Source organism: Leptosomus discolor, chromosome 1 (assembly GCF_034619465.1).
Source record: "Leptosomus discolor isolate bLepDis1 chromosome 1, bLepDis1.hap2, whole genome shotgun sequence".
NCBI lineage: Eukaryota > Metazoa > Chordata > Aves > Leptosomiformes > Leptosomidae > Leptosomus > Leptosomus discolor.
The window spans coordinates 74,250,598-74,266,144 of NC_141391.1; the positions used below are offsets into that span (position 1 = coordinate 74,250,598).

Genomic DNA, 15,547 nt, shown 5'->3' on the forward strand with positions numbered 1-15,547 from the left:
TTCTCAGGAGCTGGGGATGTGGTGGCAACCCTCTGTTAGCTCTACATTCCCCTCGTTTCCAAGGAGGAATCGCGAGCTTCCCAGACTGTACGTAGGAGTAATCTGCGCGGGGAGGATTGGACCCTCTGTCATTGACGGAGATGCCTGAATTGCTTTTGCAACCTTGCATCTGGCTGTCTGAATGAAGAGGAGGAAAGCAGCTAAGCCAATGCTGACCTTCCATCTTATTTGACTTCCAAATATACCAAATATGATCAGCTGAGCAACCTTCCAGCTTTAGCTGTTGTCCGTACATGCATTTGCATGATACATGTGTTTACGTATAAAGAAAAATGTATTCTTTGCGTATTGCATTTGATGATACGTTGTCTAGGTCAGAAGTTGATGGGTTGTAAGTTGCTGAGGAGATCTGATAAATGGACTTCTGTACACAGGTAGTATTAAAGCCCTTCTGCATGAATACAGGAACACAACATGCTCTTGAGACAGATTTATAGGCAGAAGCATTCTCTGCAGGGACCGCCTTAATAAGTCCGGTTGTCTTTGATTTGGCAGACCCTATTAGTTTTATTTCGCTAACGCCATTTACAAATGATACACTGCTGAATTGAATGTTGCAAATTCTCTTTGTGCCCCTAGAGGGGAGTATTGTCTGTATCTCCACCTTTAAATGATTTTTTTTTTTTTTTTTTTTTTTTTTTAGTAAGAGCACTGTGGTAAAATAGGACTAGTGAATATACTTCATATTTCACTAATCTATATAGAAAATAGCTTTGTAAATGGGGGCAAAAATTTATTTTTTTCCCTCTAAAAACTTAAAAGATATTTAGTTTTTCTTATCTAAAAAATGAATGTTGTAAAAAGCGTAAAATTAATTTATTCCATGAAACTGTCCTGAAAAATGAGGACAGTGATTTAAGCAACCTTTTCAGGCTACAAAGAGAACCACCATGTCTCCATGAGCTGCATTTTTTCACTCAGTGGGATTTGGCTATAAAGACAGATGCATTGATAAACTTTGCTGTAGAATGCCAGAAAAAAAATCTGCAAAGAAGCCAGAAATTTTATGAAGTAGACCATGCTCACTAGAGCTAAACTTGTGGACCTTAAATTAGCTTTTCACCAGCAGCTCATAGGCATTCTTTTTATGATTTTCTATCATCTTATAGATATTGAAAAACCTTTCTGTGCTAGGCTCCTTAGAGCCTCATTCTCAATCATTTTGAATGGGACTGCCAGGTATCTGATTAATTTGACATGGTCATATATCTGAAGAGTGTACAAAAGATTTTTCCCATGTTATGGCAACTCAAGATTGCCAGAGATCCTGAGTGTTCACAGTTAAATCTGTCCCGTTAATCGGTAAATGAATAATTTATCAGCTGGAGAGTGCAGCCCTGTGTCAGTATGGTGTTAAGAAACTACAAAATTTTTAGTACAGGCCTGGAATACAGTTATCTTTACTGCTTCTGGACGATATTTAAAATTCAGCAATGTGTAGGATGGCTATCCACTTGATGGCAGCATAAGCACGCTGCTTGCTGTTCTGTAGTGAAATCACAGGCTTATCTAGGCTGAAAATAGTGTTTCTTATATTAGCACTGAGCGTTAAAATTGTATGTGCAAGTGTACACATGCCGTGGATGCACGTTAACACAAAGTCTGCTCTTCTGTGAAGCACTTGATTTAGCTAACCATTTTACGCTGTAGAGCTATTGATTATAAAACCAGTTGACTAGAGGACATGGTACTGCTTTCAAGACTTCCATTGGGAAAGCCAGTTTGCTTTGTTTGCTTGTTTGTTTGTTTTTGTTTTGTTTTGTTTTTTTTAAGGGAAAATTATTCTATGAAAAATGTGTGGGTTTTCAAGTGCTGACTTTGACAGAAGGCAGCCCTTCCCAGATGCAGATTTGCTTGTGTGGCCCTGAGCAAGGAGTGCCCAGCAAATCTACGCTTTAAAATGAACCCTTAGTTTTCAATCAGCTAGCCATCTAGATGGAAACATTTCTGTTCAATTTGAACATGTTTTTCTTATTTCAAAGGGAAGATTTCATTTATGCATCGATTTATTTTTACAGAAAGGGGTCTGTCAGTGCTTTTGGACATTGTATAAATATCACAAAACTCATTAGGAGCAATCAAGCCACACAAATACACATTTTGTTTCCCTGTGTTAGACTTCCTGTCTTTTTTTTTTCATATTCAGGCTTTAAACTGCCTGGAAGAAAAAAAAAATAATTTCTTCACATTGGGCTGAATCTTGCAGGGTGATGAAAAACTGCCGTGGTGGCAAGGGATCTCAGCTGCTTTTCATCAATTCAGATTTTGACAGAGCAAGGGAAAATAGGGATATGTGAAGTGAAAGGCCCTTCCCTGAGGGTAGCAGCAGGATTCTTGTTTTAACACCAAGCCTATCGGTTCCTGTCTCCCTCCTTTGATTGCATATTGCCCCATTTCTCAAAAGTTGTCTTTCAAGGAACTGAGATTTGTTGTTTTGAAAAATCCATGGCTGGAGTTACCCACAAGGAGAGAAAGGCATCAGAGGAGACTGTGGTGTAATACATTCAAAGTGAGCAATTATGACCTGCCCAAATATAGTCCCTATGTACAGTGCATGACAATAGCCTATTCTGCTGGTAATAAAAGTGGGCAGAGCCCCGCAGAGATCTCCATCACAGAGATGGGCACTCGCACAGCAAGAGCAGAATTGATTAAAAGACAAAACCCAAACCAGAACCAGCACATCCTTGGATGAGGGAGATGCTTGCCTGGACTTTGTGGGGTTACAAAAGGTCCAACGTTAGTTCCAGGTCTGTGCTGAGCACAGAGGCAGACCCGACTTTCCCTTGGGGTTAGCTGGTACCCTTTCTTCCAGATTCCCTTGTGCTCTCCTCACTTTATAAGGATGAACCAGGAGGGCTGACCTGATGTCCTGGGTGTGCGTGGAGGGCACGGGGTGACTGAACAGAAACGAGGGGGATGCAGTGCCCTGATGGGTAGCCCCCAAGCACCTCCAGGAAAGCACAGCTGCATTGGTAACTGCCCAAATCTGCAGCTGGGTCCCAGCTTCTGCAGCTGGGATGCTGAAGAATTGTTATGGCTATGCTTACATTTTTTTTTATTACCAGGGGAGGATAACATTACAGTGAACTCCCTAGTCATTTCACTTAGACTGAAATTAAAATCTTCATCTGCCTAATCGGAAATACCGTCCCCTGAAGTACATTTATGTTTGTGCTGAAACATCAGACTGCCAATGAGTAATCTAAAATATGCTGTGTTGGAGTGCACCAGGCAGGATGGGTAGGATTCACCTCAGCTAATTTTACTCATTTGTAACGTTGATGGCTGCAGCTGAGCCTCTTGGCTCAGAATTACCCCCAGTGCAGGAGAGAGAGACTTTCTTAAGGAGTTAGGTGTCTGCATTATTTCAGATGGCTACTTTAGTACGAAAGATGCTTATTTTTCTCTACTCACACTTTAGGGGGTTCCTGGGGTTTTTTCACAGTGGCTGAAAAAGGAGCATAAGGTAACTTGTAATACTATTGGTGTCTGTGTTTGTTTAGTCACGAGTCCCATTCTACTTACTTATTTCCATTGATGTTTCCCACCCCCATACTCACATAGCCTGGAGATGGGTAGTGTGTCAGCCACCTAGAACTATGGGATGTTCTGGCCAGCAGCTGGTCCCGTAGCTGTGTTGTGGAGGACTTGCATGGTTTCCTCTTTGTGCAGCGTAAAGCCCAAGGTTATGCAAGCATAGCACCTGTGAGCACACTTAAATTGGGTTCAGTCCTCCAGTTTTGTGTGGGTGGGAGTATAGTGCACCTTAGGAGGAGCTCAGGAAACCCCAATAAATTGCAATCGCACCTTTGCTTGTTTAGATAAAGGGAAAAGCCCCTAGAATGTTGGTGAGGAAAGGGGTGTCTAGCGAGGGATGCCAGAGGGCAGCTAGCTGCTGGTGGATGCTGGGTACCTGCGGCTGAGTCAAAAGTGGAGGATCAGGAAGATGCATTTGAGAGCTTAGGTGAGATAGGGTTTTGCAAGAAATGGGGGTAGAAGGGTTTTGGGGAGCAGGATACTTGGTACTGATGGTGGTCACTCAGAAGTAACTAGAAGGTACTGCAGGTTGGGATGCAGATATCTGAAGTAAAAACATGTGTCTGAGGAATAAAGAGTTTAGGGAGGCTGGAGAGTAGCTCCAAGATGCTTCAGAAAAGAAGACAGGAAAGGCCTGGTCTAAGATGTTTCAGAAACATCTGATAAGATGAACATATTATAGTGGAGTGAGAAATTAATTCTGGATCGTGTTATACCACAGTTACCCTGTAGGAAATTCTTGGTAATTTTCCCTTCTCCGAAGGCTCCATCAAATCAAAACACCAATATATATATAGCTCTGTAAAGTCATGCAATGAGCATGGGTAGGAAGAGTCTTCACTGTCCCATTCCATTCCTTTCTACTTGTTGTCTTCAGCCTTTGTACAGGAAAGTGTTTTGGTGTGATGGTGCAGACAAAAAAAATGCATATGGCTTGTCATTTAATGAGTAATCCACTAGCAGTGTCTGTTTCTAGTCTTTAGTCTACTCTGTTCTGTAGAAGTCTTAAGATGTTGCCTTTGGAGACCTCAGTTACTTTCTAAGACATGTTATTATGTTCGCTTATCTTAGATTGATGTTCAGCCTGACTTACTTGATTTTCTACTGTTAAATTAAAATTTCTTGAAACCGTATGCACAAATTTGTATCTTACAGTCATGTTTATATCACTCAAGAAAATCCAAACTGTTGTTTCTGTCAGGTTGCTCTAAATGATGAAGGAAGACTTTTTTACCAGGCTGTAGCTAAAATCCTGAGTTTGTGTCCATTATATTCACTATATCCAGTATAAAAGCCTAGGAAGAATTTCTGCAAGCAAGTCTGGCCTTCCCTTTGCATACTCCTGTCAGGAATTTTGTCCAGGAAACTTCAGGACCAGAAGGGATGATAAAACCCTGTATTATTTCAATGGTTCAGTCAGACTTCATAAGGTTGTCTCATTGCTCCACAGTCATCTCTTCAGTGGCTGATTCACTCATGTGTCCTATCCATGTTAAAAAATACTGTGTTTTGACTTGGAGATTCAGCTAAAAGATACAGAAAATTAGCAAAACTTACTTAGTTGAAATAGTAAATACCTACCATGTTTTTGCCATTAATAGTGCATCTTAAAAACATCAGTTACACAACTTGGTTTCAGCATCCCTAGGTTTGCTCAGTCTGGTGGTAGAATATGTATCTCACCCATTCTGCCTGCTTTTGCTTTTCTGTCTCTTCTGAAGGTGTCACTGAGATGTAGGCACAGCTCCATTATCCCTGTTTTTATGCAAGGCCACAGGGGTGCATGCCCTGGGGAAAACAGTACCCCACTGATCTTGACAGGAACAGGGAGCTCCCATCCAGCTGCATAACTGCATCTTCACCCTGGGGAAATGTGGGTGGAGAGAAGGAACCAAGTTCATTGTTGAACATGGTTTAGCATGGAGACGGTTGGATGTCACTAGGAGATTGAGCCCTTCCTCCTCTCAGGTTGCACTACAGCAAACAGGTGCTTATGCTGTAGCAGATGCTAGCACTGGTGGTGGTAAAAATAGCAAACAGATGCTAAGTTGAGGCGTGTTTAATGGTGTGAAACAGCTGAGGGGTCAGAGGGCCCTTTCCCTGGAGCAGCGAGCACCCACAGCCTGCCTCTTTACCTGGCATTTCACGGCTGTATTGATCAGGAGCGTGTAGCATTTCAGAGGCGAGGCAAAACACCCCAGATAATAATATCCTGCTTGGGTGGCTGAACAACCTTCTCTGTGTGCCCATAGGGGTACATAGAAATAGGCGTGTGCATGTTTCCCTGTGAAAAAGCATTTTGTCAAATCTCTTGGTGCATACCCCTTTCACACAGAGGCGTGGAGGAGCACTGAATTTACACAAAAGGCAGGAGAACTTGATGAGAGATGACCTGGGTGGTGGACGCAGAAATGTGAGATGAATAAGAAGAGGCTGGGGTTAACTGTGAGTGACTGAGAGGAAACTGGTGAGGTGTTTTGGAGCTCTGGATCATTCGTCTGAGCTGTGGAAAATAACCAAAGATTTCAGCTCTGTATTTAGGGTTTCCAGGTCATAATCCCTCCTACTGACCCTCCCATGTCTGTGCATCCCAGTCTAGATGTGAGACAGCCCAAATGGGCTGGTACTGCGCATCTGGTCCCCCCAGCCCCTTATTACTTTCTAAATCTAGCTCATTTTTCTCTGTAGAAAATACTGCATGCAGTTTTGTGCCTGTGCACACAAATATAAAGGTTGTATGATCTGGGAAGAAGGAATAGGATGTCTATGAAGCCAGGTAACCCTCATTGAAGGGGGAATGTGTGCCCCCTTTGGCCAGCTAGAAAACGTGCACCAAATCAAACCGTCTAACAGGTGGTATCAGAATTGGAGGACAGACGCACTATGCCGTGTCCATCACAGTCCTTAGCCTCCATTAGCTAGGATGCCTGCAGGAGCTTTCAGTGCTCCCTTCTTCCTTCTGTTCCTAGGTTTTCTCCCACTGAAAGCAAGGGATGGATGACCCCCTGTGCAGTTGGGTGGCACCCGGCATTGCCTTCACTGACTGGTTCTGCCAGTAGCTGGGACTGGCCTCTCTTGAGAGCCAGAGAAGCCCTTACTTCAGTCTTATACAGCACTGAAAGAACAGTTGTATTTATTGCAGTTATCGCGTAGTTGAACATGCCACCAAAGGGCCATGCTGATGAGGAAATCATAGTCAAAATGTGTAGCCTGTGCAGACTCGGGGAAATGTGTGGCATGGCATAACGAAGTGTGGGTTGAGATGTTTCCCATTTTACCTGCATCAACAACTGCATCAGCTTCTCAGCATTGCTAGTACTAGTTAGATTTTTGGTTTTTACTTCAAGAATTCAGTAAAAATGGAAACTACTGCAGAGGAGAGATATGAAGACCTTCCTCATGGGTTGTCAAGGATGAGTTCATCATGTATAAGGGACCAGCAAAGAGAGAAAGCTTGGAGACGTTTTTAAGCAAAACTATCAAGTAGATGGGTGCGATATTGTGCTGTAGCATTGATAGCTGCATAGCTGTATTGGTCTAAAGTCTCTTTAGGAAAGTAAAGTTTGTAGGCAGAGAAGCTACAGAAGGAGTTGACTGCCAAAAAGCTTGGGTTTTTTACTGCACCAGTTAGTCTGATAACAAAATAAAGCTTCTTCCAGCAAATTTTACCCTGCTCATGAACTTCATTAGAGACCTTGCATGGCAAGAGTGGATAAGCATAGGCTCACTGCTCCATCCATTGCTTTCATCCATATTAAGGAAATAATGTAGAATGGAAGGTACTACCTCTACTATAAACTTTTACCAGGAGCTGGAAATGTGATTCTTTCTATAACCCCCCAAATCCCTATCAAAGATCATTTAAATGTCCTATGGGTTATTTCATGGCCTTTCTCAGTTATTCCTGTGTCTAGAGACTGAACGTCCACCCTGCCCCTGTGTTCTCTGGGTATGCCAAGGTACTTCACATGCAGGGAGGTCATTCCTATAATGGTGCAGCTTTTGAAATCAATCCTGTCCACCTCAGACCATCTCAGGATAACCTGCTTGTCAGCACAATTAATCTAGGCAATTAAAGTCTTGTTTTCTCACTTCAACATAAGCTATGCTAAGGATTTGGTTTGCTTAAAATGAGAATTTTGCTGTCAAGTACACCATGCATCTGAATTACATATTCACAGCTCACAAAAACATCAGTAATTGGAGCTCTTAGTCTTCCACAGCCCCTTCCCTGTGGCATTTTCAAAGCACATTTTGGTGTCATATAAAGATAACACATCTCAGCATCACAGGAGAGCTGGGAAAGGGTAGTGTTCTTGGCAGAGTGCTTCTAAAGGAAGATTGGGCTAAGATAGAAATTTCTGCAGACCACCTCACTCCAGCTCCTAGCTTTCTGTTCTGTGTTCACTTTGTATGGTGGATCCCAAGAAAACGAGGGTATAACCAGCATTATAAATAAAAAGCAACCAACAGCCTCCACATCCCACACAGAGTTGCAGAACAAGGCCTTAAGTCCATATTTTGGCCTCTTATCCAATGCAGTGTTGGTGATTCTTGAGCAAGGCAGTGTTTGAGTTGCTGAGAATAATCACTCCTCTCCCCTGAGCCAGGCTGCAGACAGTCACCCAGCCAGGGACTGGTTTCAAGGTGAGACTTAACAGCTGTCGATACTGTGAGAGAATGTGTATCAACATCCTAATGCTTCTGTGCTGTGTTAGGTCACCCACTATCGCCACCATCAACAGGGTTTGTAAGGGCTGTATGGGAAGTGCTTGAGAAGCAGGAAAGACCTTTAAATATACATATATATATATATATATATATACGTGTGTATGTGTGTGTATGTATACATAAATGCTCATATAAGCACACTTTGCATTTACTTATGAAACACAGGGAGACATCACTTCCCTGGACTGCACACGTACTATGCTGGGGCCTGAAACAAGTCTTGCTTTAAAACCCTTTGAAAGGAATAACAGTTTGGTTGTGGAAGTGTTCCCAGTTTGGTTATAGAAGTGTTCCCAAGACATCCCAGTTGGAGAACAGGTGAGTAGCTGGTACTGAGTCAAGGCTAAATGAGTAGTTTCACTGTGAACTAACAATGTGTTCACAGTTTGAAAAAAAAAAAACCAACCCAAACCTGCAACTGTCCATTATTCTGTTACCTGCATGAGTGCCCAAGAGGGTGTACTGGAGATGCCATAAGGGCACCAGTTGCTCTGCCAAGGTCCTGTCGGAGCAGGTACTCAGGGAAGCTCCTCCTGGACTTGGCTCTTGACAAGGGTCTGACCTGACCCTGAAGTCTCTCTTCGCAGGGTACAGCTTGGGTAAGGCGGTACACACTTAACTCTTTTTTTGGCATGTTGGGGAGATGCTGAGATAGCTTTGAGATGAGTTTCAAGCAAACATTTTGCCTTTTTTTAAGGAAGATGGTGATGGCTGGCTTCATGTTGGGAAGGGCACTTTGGCTTTTCTGCGCCCATCCTGGCATCAGCCCCACAGCGGGTACTGGTTTCCAGCACAGGTAGGGCCAAAGCATGGCGTTAAAATGCTCCCTTTAATCAGAGGCCAGGGCTGTGCACAGAAATAAACAACTAAGAAGATGGAGCTGGTTTGGGGATTAGGGAAGACAGGCAGAAAAGCTTCATATCTCTCTGGCCTAATACCTCAGAGCTAACAAAACTTTCCTTGTGTCCCCTTCATAACTCTTGTTATTCAACACTTATCTTGAGTTAACTTCTCCCCAAAGCCACTGGTGCCTATGCCTTTATGCTCACCTCTCCTTCTAAAGCTCTCTGTTTTAATTTGTTTGCATGCTGAAGCTAGTAGCTGATAAGAAAAAGCAAGTTGTTGCGGCTGTCTGTTGGCTCCCCGGGCAGGTGACTGCCCTCACCCCCTGCCTGGCAGCTGCAGATAATACTCCAGAAAGTGTTTTCTGCGCTTCCAGGGTAGCAGAGAGAGGATAGCTTTGCTCAGTCTCCCAGCTTTTTTCCCATGAGCAGGAGCAGATGCTCCTTGTGTTGAGGGAAATCACGGGAACAGCAGGGAGGCCTCTGCAGTGCCCTAAAACACGCTTTTGCAGGATGGGATGCCTTGTGCCTTCGGGACTTCTGCTGAGGGACTCCCACCTCTCCTTGAAGCACACTCGCTATGGATGTCTGGCTCCCAAACATCTGCATTTATTTCCTTGCCATGTCCTTGACTTTAACACTTCCTTGTCCTCCTTCTCATTAAAAAGCAATCGTCTCTTGAAAGCATCGTCATACTTAATTCTCGAGTGGAAACGGTTGAAGGTGACTTTTCTGGAGTGAAGAAATCTTGCTGCTTGAATTGTGTGCTTTTCTTAGATGGGTATTCACTTATGTGCCTATATTTTGTTGAAACAGAACATCAGTGATCACTTTATGTTCTTAAAGTGAAGTCTATACATAATGAAGCTTTGATGAAACTTTCATGTACAATTATGGATGATAAGTGAAATAATTTGTAGGCATAACTTTTTTTCAGATAGCTAAGGTATGCTGTGGCGTTTTGTAGGTTGATTAACATTTGAATAGGAATGTGGGGTTTTGGAGCATTATGAAAGTGAAATTTTGTCGTTAATAATAAATCAGCAGCTGTAACCATATTTTAGGTGTTACATATTTTGGGTGAATACTGGCCCCATTGAAGTCAGGGAGAATTTTGCCATTAACTTGAATAAATCGGAGTTTCATCCTCTCATTGTAAAGGACCTTTAACAGCCACTTACAATCTTGTCAAAAACTCTGTTTGAGTGAAACTAATCCCACAGGGCTTTTATTAAGACAGAATGATGGTGGAGGAGGGAAGCTTTTAAATGCTTCTGTGGGAAAGAACTGTAGTTTGAGCAGTGCTGTGCAGTGACAGAAAAATCCTGGTCTGGAGGCTGTCTCTAGCTCAGATAACAGTGCTGCAACAAGCACAGCAAGATCCTTCTGGAGTGGCCGTATTAAAAGGATTAGGTGAAGGCTGTTTCATACATGCATGCCAAGGCCCCCTTTCTCTTCTTTCAATAAATGCAAACTGGAAGTAATTTTGCTATAATCAGCTGTGTAAACTAGGATACGCAAAGGGTACCTAAGCTTTAACACAATGTGAAAAGTCAAAGTGTGCAAATATCACCCGAGGTGATATTTGAAGAAGCAGACTCAGATATCAATTTCTTTGTGACTCCTCGTGCTGTGGTCTGAATATATGGTTTGTGCTCTGCACCTAGGAGCAAATCTGTATGCAGTGATCCATGCTTCCAGCCCCCAGAGTTTGAGGGATGGCTGCTGTGCTGCTTTTTTTTCTGTATGCCAGCAGAAAATCCAGTCTCTTTGAACCAGGAGTCAATTTAGTGACTCTCAGGTCCTCACGCAGTAATGAAAAACAGCTCCTGTTGGGCACAGAGCACTCTGCAGAAGTTCAGGGTGGTGACATTTATGCAGTGTGTCAGAACCCACAGTCAAGTTTTCTGTTGCGTTCCCCATTACAAGACGCTTCACCAGCCTCAGGTAATGCACACTTGGTAAGAGGTAGCTAGGAGAGTGTTCACCGAGCATTTTAAAATTACCTAAGAGGCTCCACTACATACTTTCTAAGAATAGCATGTAACAAATAGATATAGCTAGTTCATTTGTTCAAGATGGCCAGACTGGGATTGGCCCTAGGATGAAGGCACAGGAAAAGGAAGGAAGCATGCAGGTATCATTGCTAACAAGCAAAAGGAAATTCTTCATCCAAAGAATTCACTTTAATGAAAGGAAAGGCTGTACCCAAGCATTTTTGCAGATGCTAAACTTGATTCTCCCTACCCCTGGGCTAGACCCAGAAGACTGCACCAGGCACCAGCCTTTTAAGGGATATGCCGCCTTTTGCTGGATGAGGAATTCAGAGCGGGCACAGGAGTAGCCCTGGCACCACCAGGGTCTTTGTGGCTTCTGAATAGGTAGTGGCAGCCAGGTGCCCTCCAGACATATGTGCTACCCTTTCATTTAAGACAGGGAAAAAAAAAATCTGGAGGGACTTAGTTAAATTCCACTAGGCCACAGTCTCATCTTCACTTCTCTTCCACATTTACAGTTGAGGAATATCTACAGCCTTCCTCATTACACACAAGGGTTATTTCCAGAGATGCAGGCAGCAGGGTACAATTCATAGGACAATCGTATGACACAGAAGGTCTTATTCATAATTCTGCATTGAATCTTCCTTCTCTTACTGATTCCACAGATGCCATCTTGGTAAGATGGATACAGGGATCCCCTCCTTCGATATTTGCACTGACAAGTATGTGTATTAAAATGTTGTCAAGCTGCAGCCTTTGAAACAACATGCTTGAACTGTTGGTAGAGACAGGAGATGGACTGCAGTAAAACACACCAGTGTTCTTATGGCACTTGGAGCAAGGTTTCTGCATTTATCAAGAAAATTAAATTTGCAGTACTTAGTAGAGAAAATAGAATGATGCATTGGAGGGATGGCAGCTCTGTTTTCAGTACCCGTTAGAGTGATTTTTATGAAAAAGGTGCAAGTTCTGGGCAGGATGCTACTAGAACCAGCTTGTTAAATTCATCCATGTAGCACTCTCAGTGACTGTGGCTTTGCTGGCTTTGGTGCCCAAGGGCAGTCTCCACTACAGACAGCCCTGGATTTTAGTGATTTTAAAATTTCTTTTACAAAACTATGAAGTCCAAGAACAGTTTTGCCTAAGGGCAGGTGTCTCAGTAAGGCCTCAGTAATTTCTTTTCTATATTGTAGACTTCCTGTCTGTTCTTACCAAATGATACATTAGCTCTGTTCTGAACTAGATTTTTTGTATTTTGCTTTTTATGGTGTATTATCTTTACATTTTCTATTGCTGTTTGCAGTTTGCCTTTTTCCCCTCCCTGTTTCCCAGATCATCCTCATGATACGATCTCTAGCCAATGATACTATTGCATTCCTCTGTGCTTATTTTGCAATTTCCAGCTATTGGTAAGGCTCCAGAATTTCTGTGTGTTGGCAGAGAGTGGAGCCGTTTCCCCCAGTTTATTGTCCATGTAGCTGGAGTGCCCCGGCAAGGCATCATTGTGTTGTATTGAATTCAACTGGACGAATGTTCTGCCATCTGTACACGGACAGATTGTTAGGCTTTACGAACCCTTTGGATAGAAGTTCCTGTAGCAAGAATACTCACTTTGGTGTGCTAATATGAAGCGGTGAGTATATATAGCTGGGGAGTATGGCTACGTGTGGCCGTTGTGATAGGAAAGGGTAATTTTGCATTCTGGTAGTAGGGTGTTGTGGATTTCTTTGCAGATTTTTGCCCCCCAGGCAGCAGTTTGGTAAGGAGCAGCCTGCCCTCCAGCAGAGCTCTGCATCACTCCATCACCGGGCAGTCTGTGAGTCTTTGGATGTCTCTGGTCTGTTGCCTCTGAGGAGGAATAGCAGCATAAACCAAGAAAGCCATAAGGGTATTCATAATGTGAAATGGGATTTGCATCCTCACTATCCTGAGCAAACCATCTGTATTATGCAAGTATCAAAATGTCATAATCAAAACAGATTCTCATTGTGCTATGTGCTGCGTGCACCTAGAAAAGTAAGCTTTGGCTCTCGATATATTTGATACATTTTATGTATTTGATATATTTGATATCAATATAACTGATATTGCACTGCTCAGAAATTTACCTCAGACTTTTATTTGTGTTCAGCTTGATCTGTCAGTCATGCAGAACATCCATGGGATGTGCCTATTTTTTCCTAATAGTTTTTCCTTCCCTACCCCTATGTCCACTATAGCTCAAGAATTTCCACATAGTGGTAGGGCGGTTCAGGATAGAATTGCTTCCCCAGGCAATACACTGGGGAGAACGACCCTGTTCTTTTTTCCTGACAAGGTGTCCAGGTAATTACTGAATGAAGTGGAACTGAAATAGAGTGCCCCGATACCATGTGATTTCCACAGAAACTAACTGTAGTGCTATATAAAGTTATATCTATCTATATATCTGTGTGTGTGTCATTGACTTTATATATAACTTTATATGTAGTTATAAATATTGATATCACATACTTTTATTTATACATATTTAATGTATTTACATCTATATATAAAGTCAGTGCTTCTTTATGTCTGTAACAGTGCTATACTCAGGAATCAAATTGCTAGTCCAGTTGCAATATCTACAGAAAGCAGGTAAGTATAAGGTGCATGGCAGAAGCTCCAGCTAGTTCCCTCCTGTACTAGTAAGAAAGAGAGATCTTGTTGGAACATCTTACATAAACAAAATGATTAACATGTCTTAGCATTACTAGATAAGGCCTACAGCATGCACACACAGTGGTCCATCTGGCTTATCTCACATTCAGTTTAACAGGGGGTTGCTGTGATTTCAGCAGGAGCTAGGAGCCTTCAGGAAGAGCTTGCTTGTGTCAGCACTCATGTATTGCAGTGAGATGCCTAAAGGGAAGACGTGAAAATGAAAATTATGTGTTTTCTTTTTACTCCCCCACAGATTGACCATCTCTGCTGAATGTCCCATGCAGCTTGAAGATTTCCCCATGGATGCACATGCTTGCCCGTTAAAGTTTGGAAGCTGTAAGTTCTCTTCTGAAATAAGAACTGGAAAAGTCCATTGTTCTCTGGCTTTTCACGTTTAGCCATGTCTTGTACAAATTGTTTGACCTCTCCTCCCTGCTCCCCTTTTAACATTACTCATTAGCACCCCCAGTCTGCCATCCCTGCTGCTACCCTGCTGCTCATTTTCCTTGAGTGTGCTTTATCTGGCACTGCTGCTTTTCAGCTCATGGTTGCATGCTCTGTGATAAAGGTTGAGCTGGTGGGTGATATGTCTTATATATCCACATCAAGTGTAACAGCCACTGTTAGATGGAGTAGTAGATGTAGACAGCCAAGTTGATAACTTGGTTTTACATTTGTAGAAAAACAGAGCTTTCATTGGACAGATCAGATTGATGTGCTATTGTGGTATTTACATGAATCAGACTGCAGTGCAATATCTACATCACGTATATTAAAAGAGATCTAGAATATTAAAAGAGGAAATATCTTTCCATTTGGCTTTAGTAAATCCAGTCCTGTATCTTATTACATGATGTTTTATACACATGTATTTCTATATATGCACACATTCTTCTAAACTGTATGCTAAACGGTGATTTTTCCTCAATTCCAAGCCGCTAATCCACCACACTGCTGCCTTGCCAGAAGCTTACTTTAAAAATAACCTCAGGGGATCAGATGGTTATATTTAAATACAAAGCTCTTAATTAAAGTACAGATGAGGCTACTACAGTAGACATTTTTTATTTCGGTAATCAAATCAGAGGTTCCAGGTGCAATCAGTGTCTCTAAAGACTTTTGAAAATTATCAGGCAAGGCATTTTGCTAGTCCCTGAAGCTGCCTAACTTCAGCATTTTTCAATGTTTTTTCAGTCGTATCAATTTAGAGTCAGTAATCCTAGCAAGATAAAGCTTTGCCTTTGCCGTCTGTATCTGCCCTGGTTTAATACTGGGTATGCATTGTCTTCTAGTGATCATACTGAGAAGTAAAACCACTGTTTATAGTAATGATTACCAAATTACCAAACTTAAGATGAACTGATTTCCCTTCCCTCTTCCAATCCTGATAGACCCAGTTTCATCTGAATGGCCACCAGTATTTTACAAGATCACTGCAGGTTCAAGTGTGTCCATTTACTTCAGCAACATTAATTTACAGCAAACCTAATATAAAACTGAAGGCCCGTCGCTTTTTCACTCAAATTAAAAAATTATATGCAAATTATCCATTTCATCCCAAACTTAAAAATGGGAAAACATCTCACAGAAATCTGTCATTATTTGTATATAGGGTTAAAGAAAAGCTACTGGAAAGAATTAAGATGAGAAAGAAAAAGAAGTTGTCCTTCCTGGTATTACAAATTCTTTACT

At 42.2% G+C, this 15,547-nt stretch overlaps 2 protein-coding genes across 2 annotated transcripts in view; one reads left to right on the forward strand and one right to left on the reverse strand.

Moving 5' to 3' along the window:
• GABRB3 (gamma-aminobutyric acid type A receptor subunit beta3) overlaps positions 1-15,547 on the reverse strand; it is a 193,382-nt gene that overhangs the window by 158,664 nt on the left and 19,171 nt on the right. The gene's annotated exons all lie outside the window — the stretch shown is intronic.
• The window catches only part of GABRA5 (gamma-aminobutyric acid type A receptor subunit alpha5), a 54,941-nt gene that overhangs the window by 13,069 nt on the left and 26,325 nt on the right, over positions 1-15,547 (forward strand). The window contains exon 5 of the mRNA XM_009958657.2: positions 14,109-14,191. Within this exon, the coding sequence (XP_009956959.1) occupies positions 14,109-14,191 (83 nt within the window). The remainder of the gene's footprint in view (positions 1-14,108; positions 14,192-15,547) is intronic.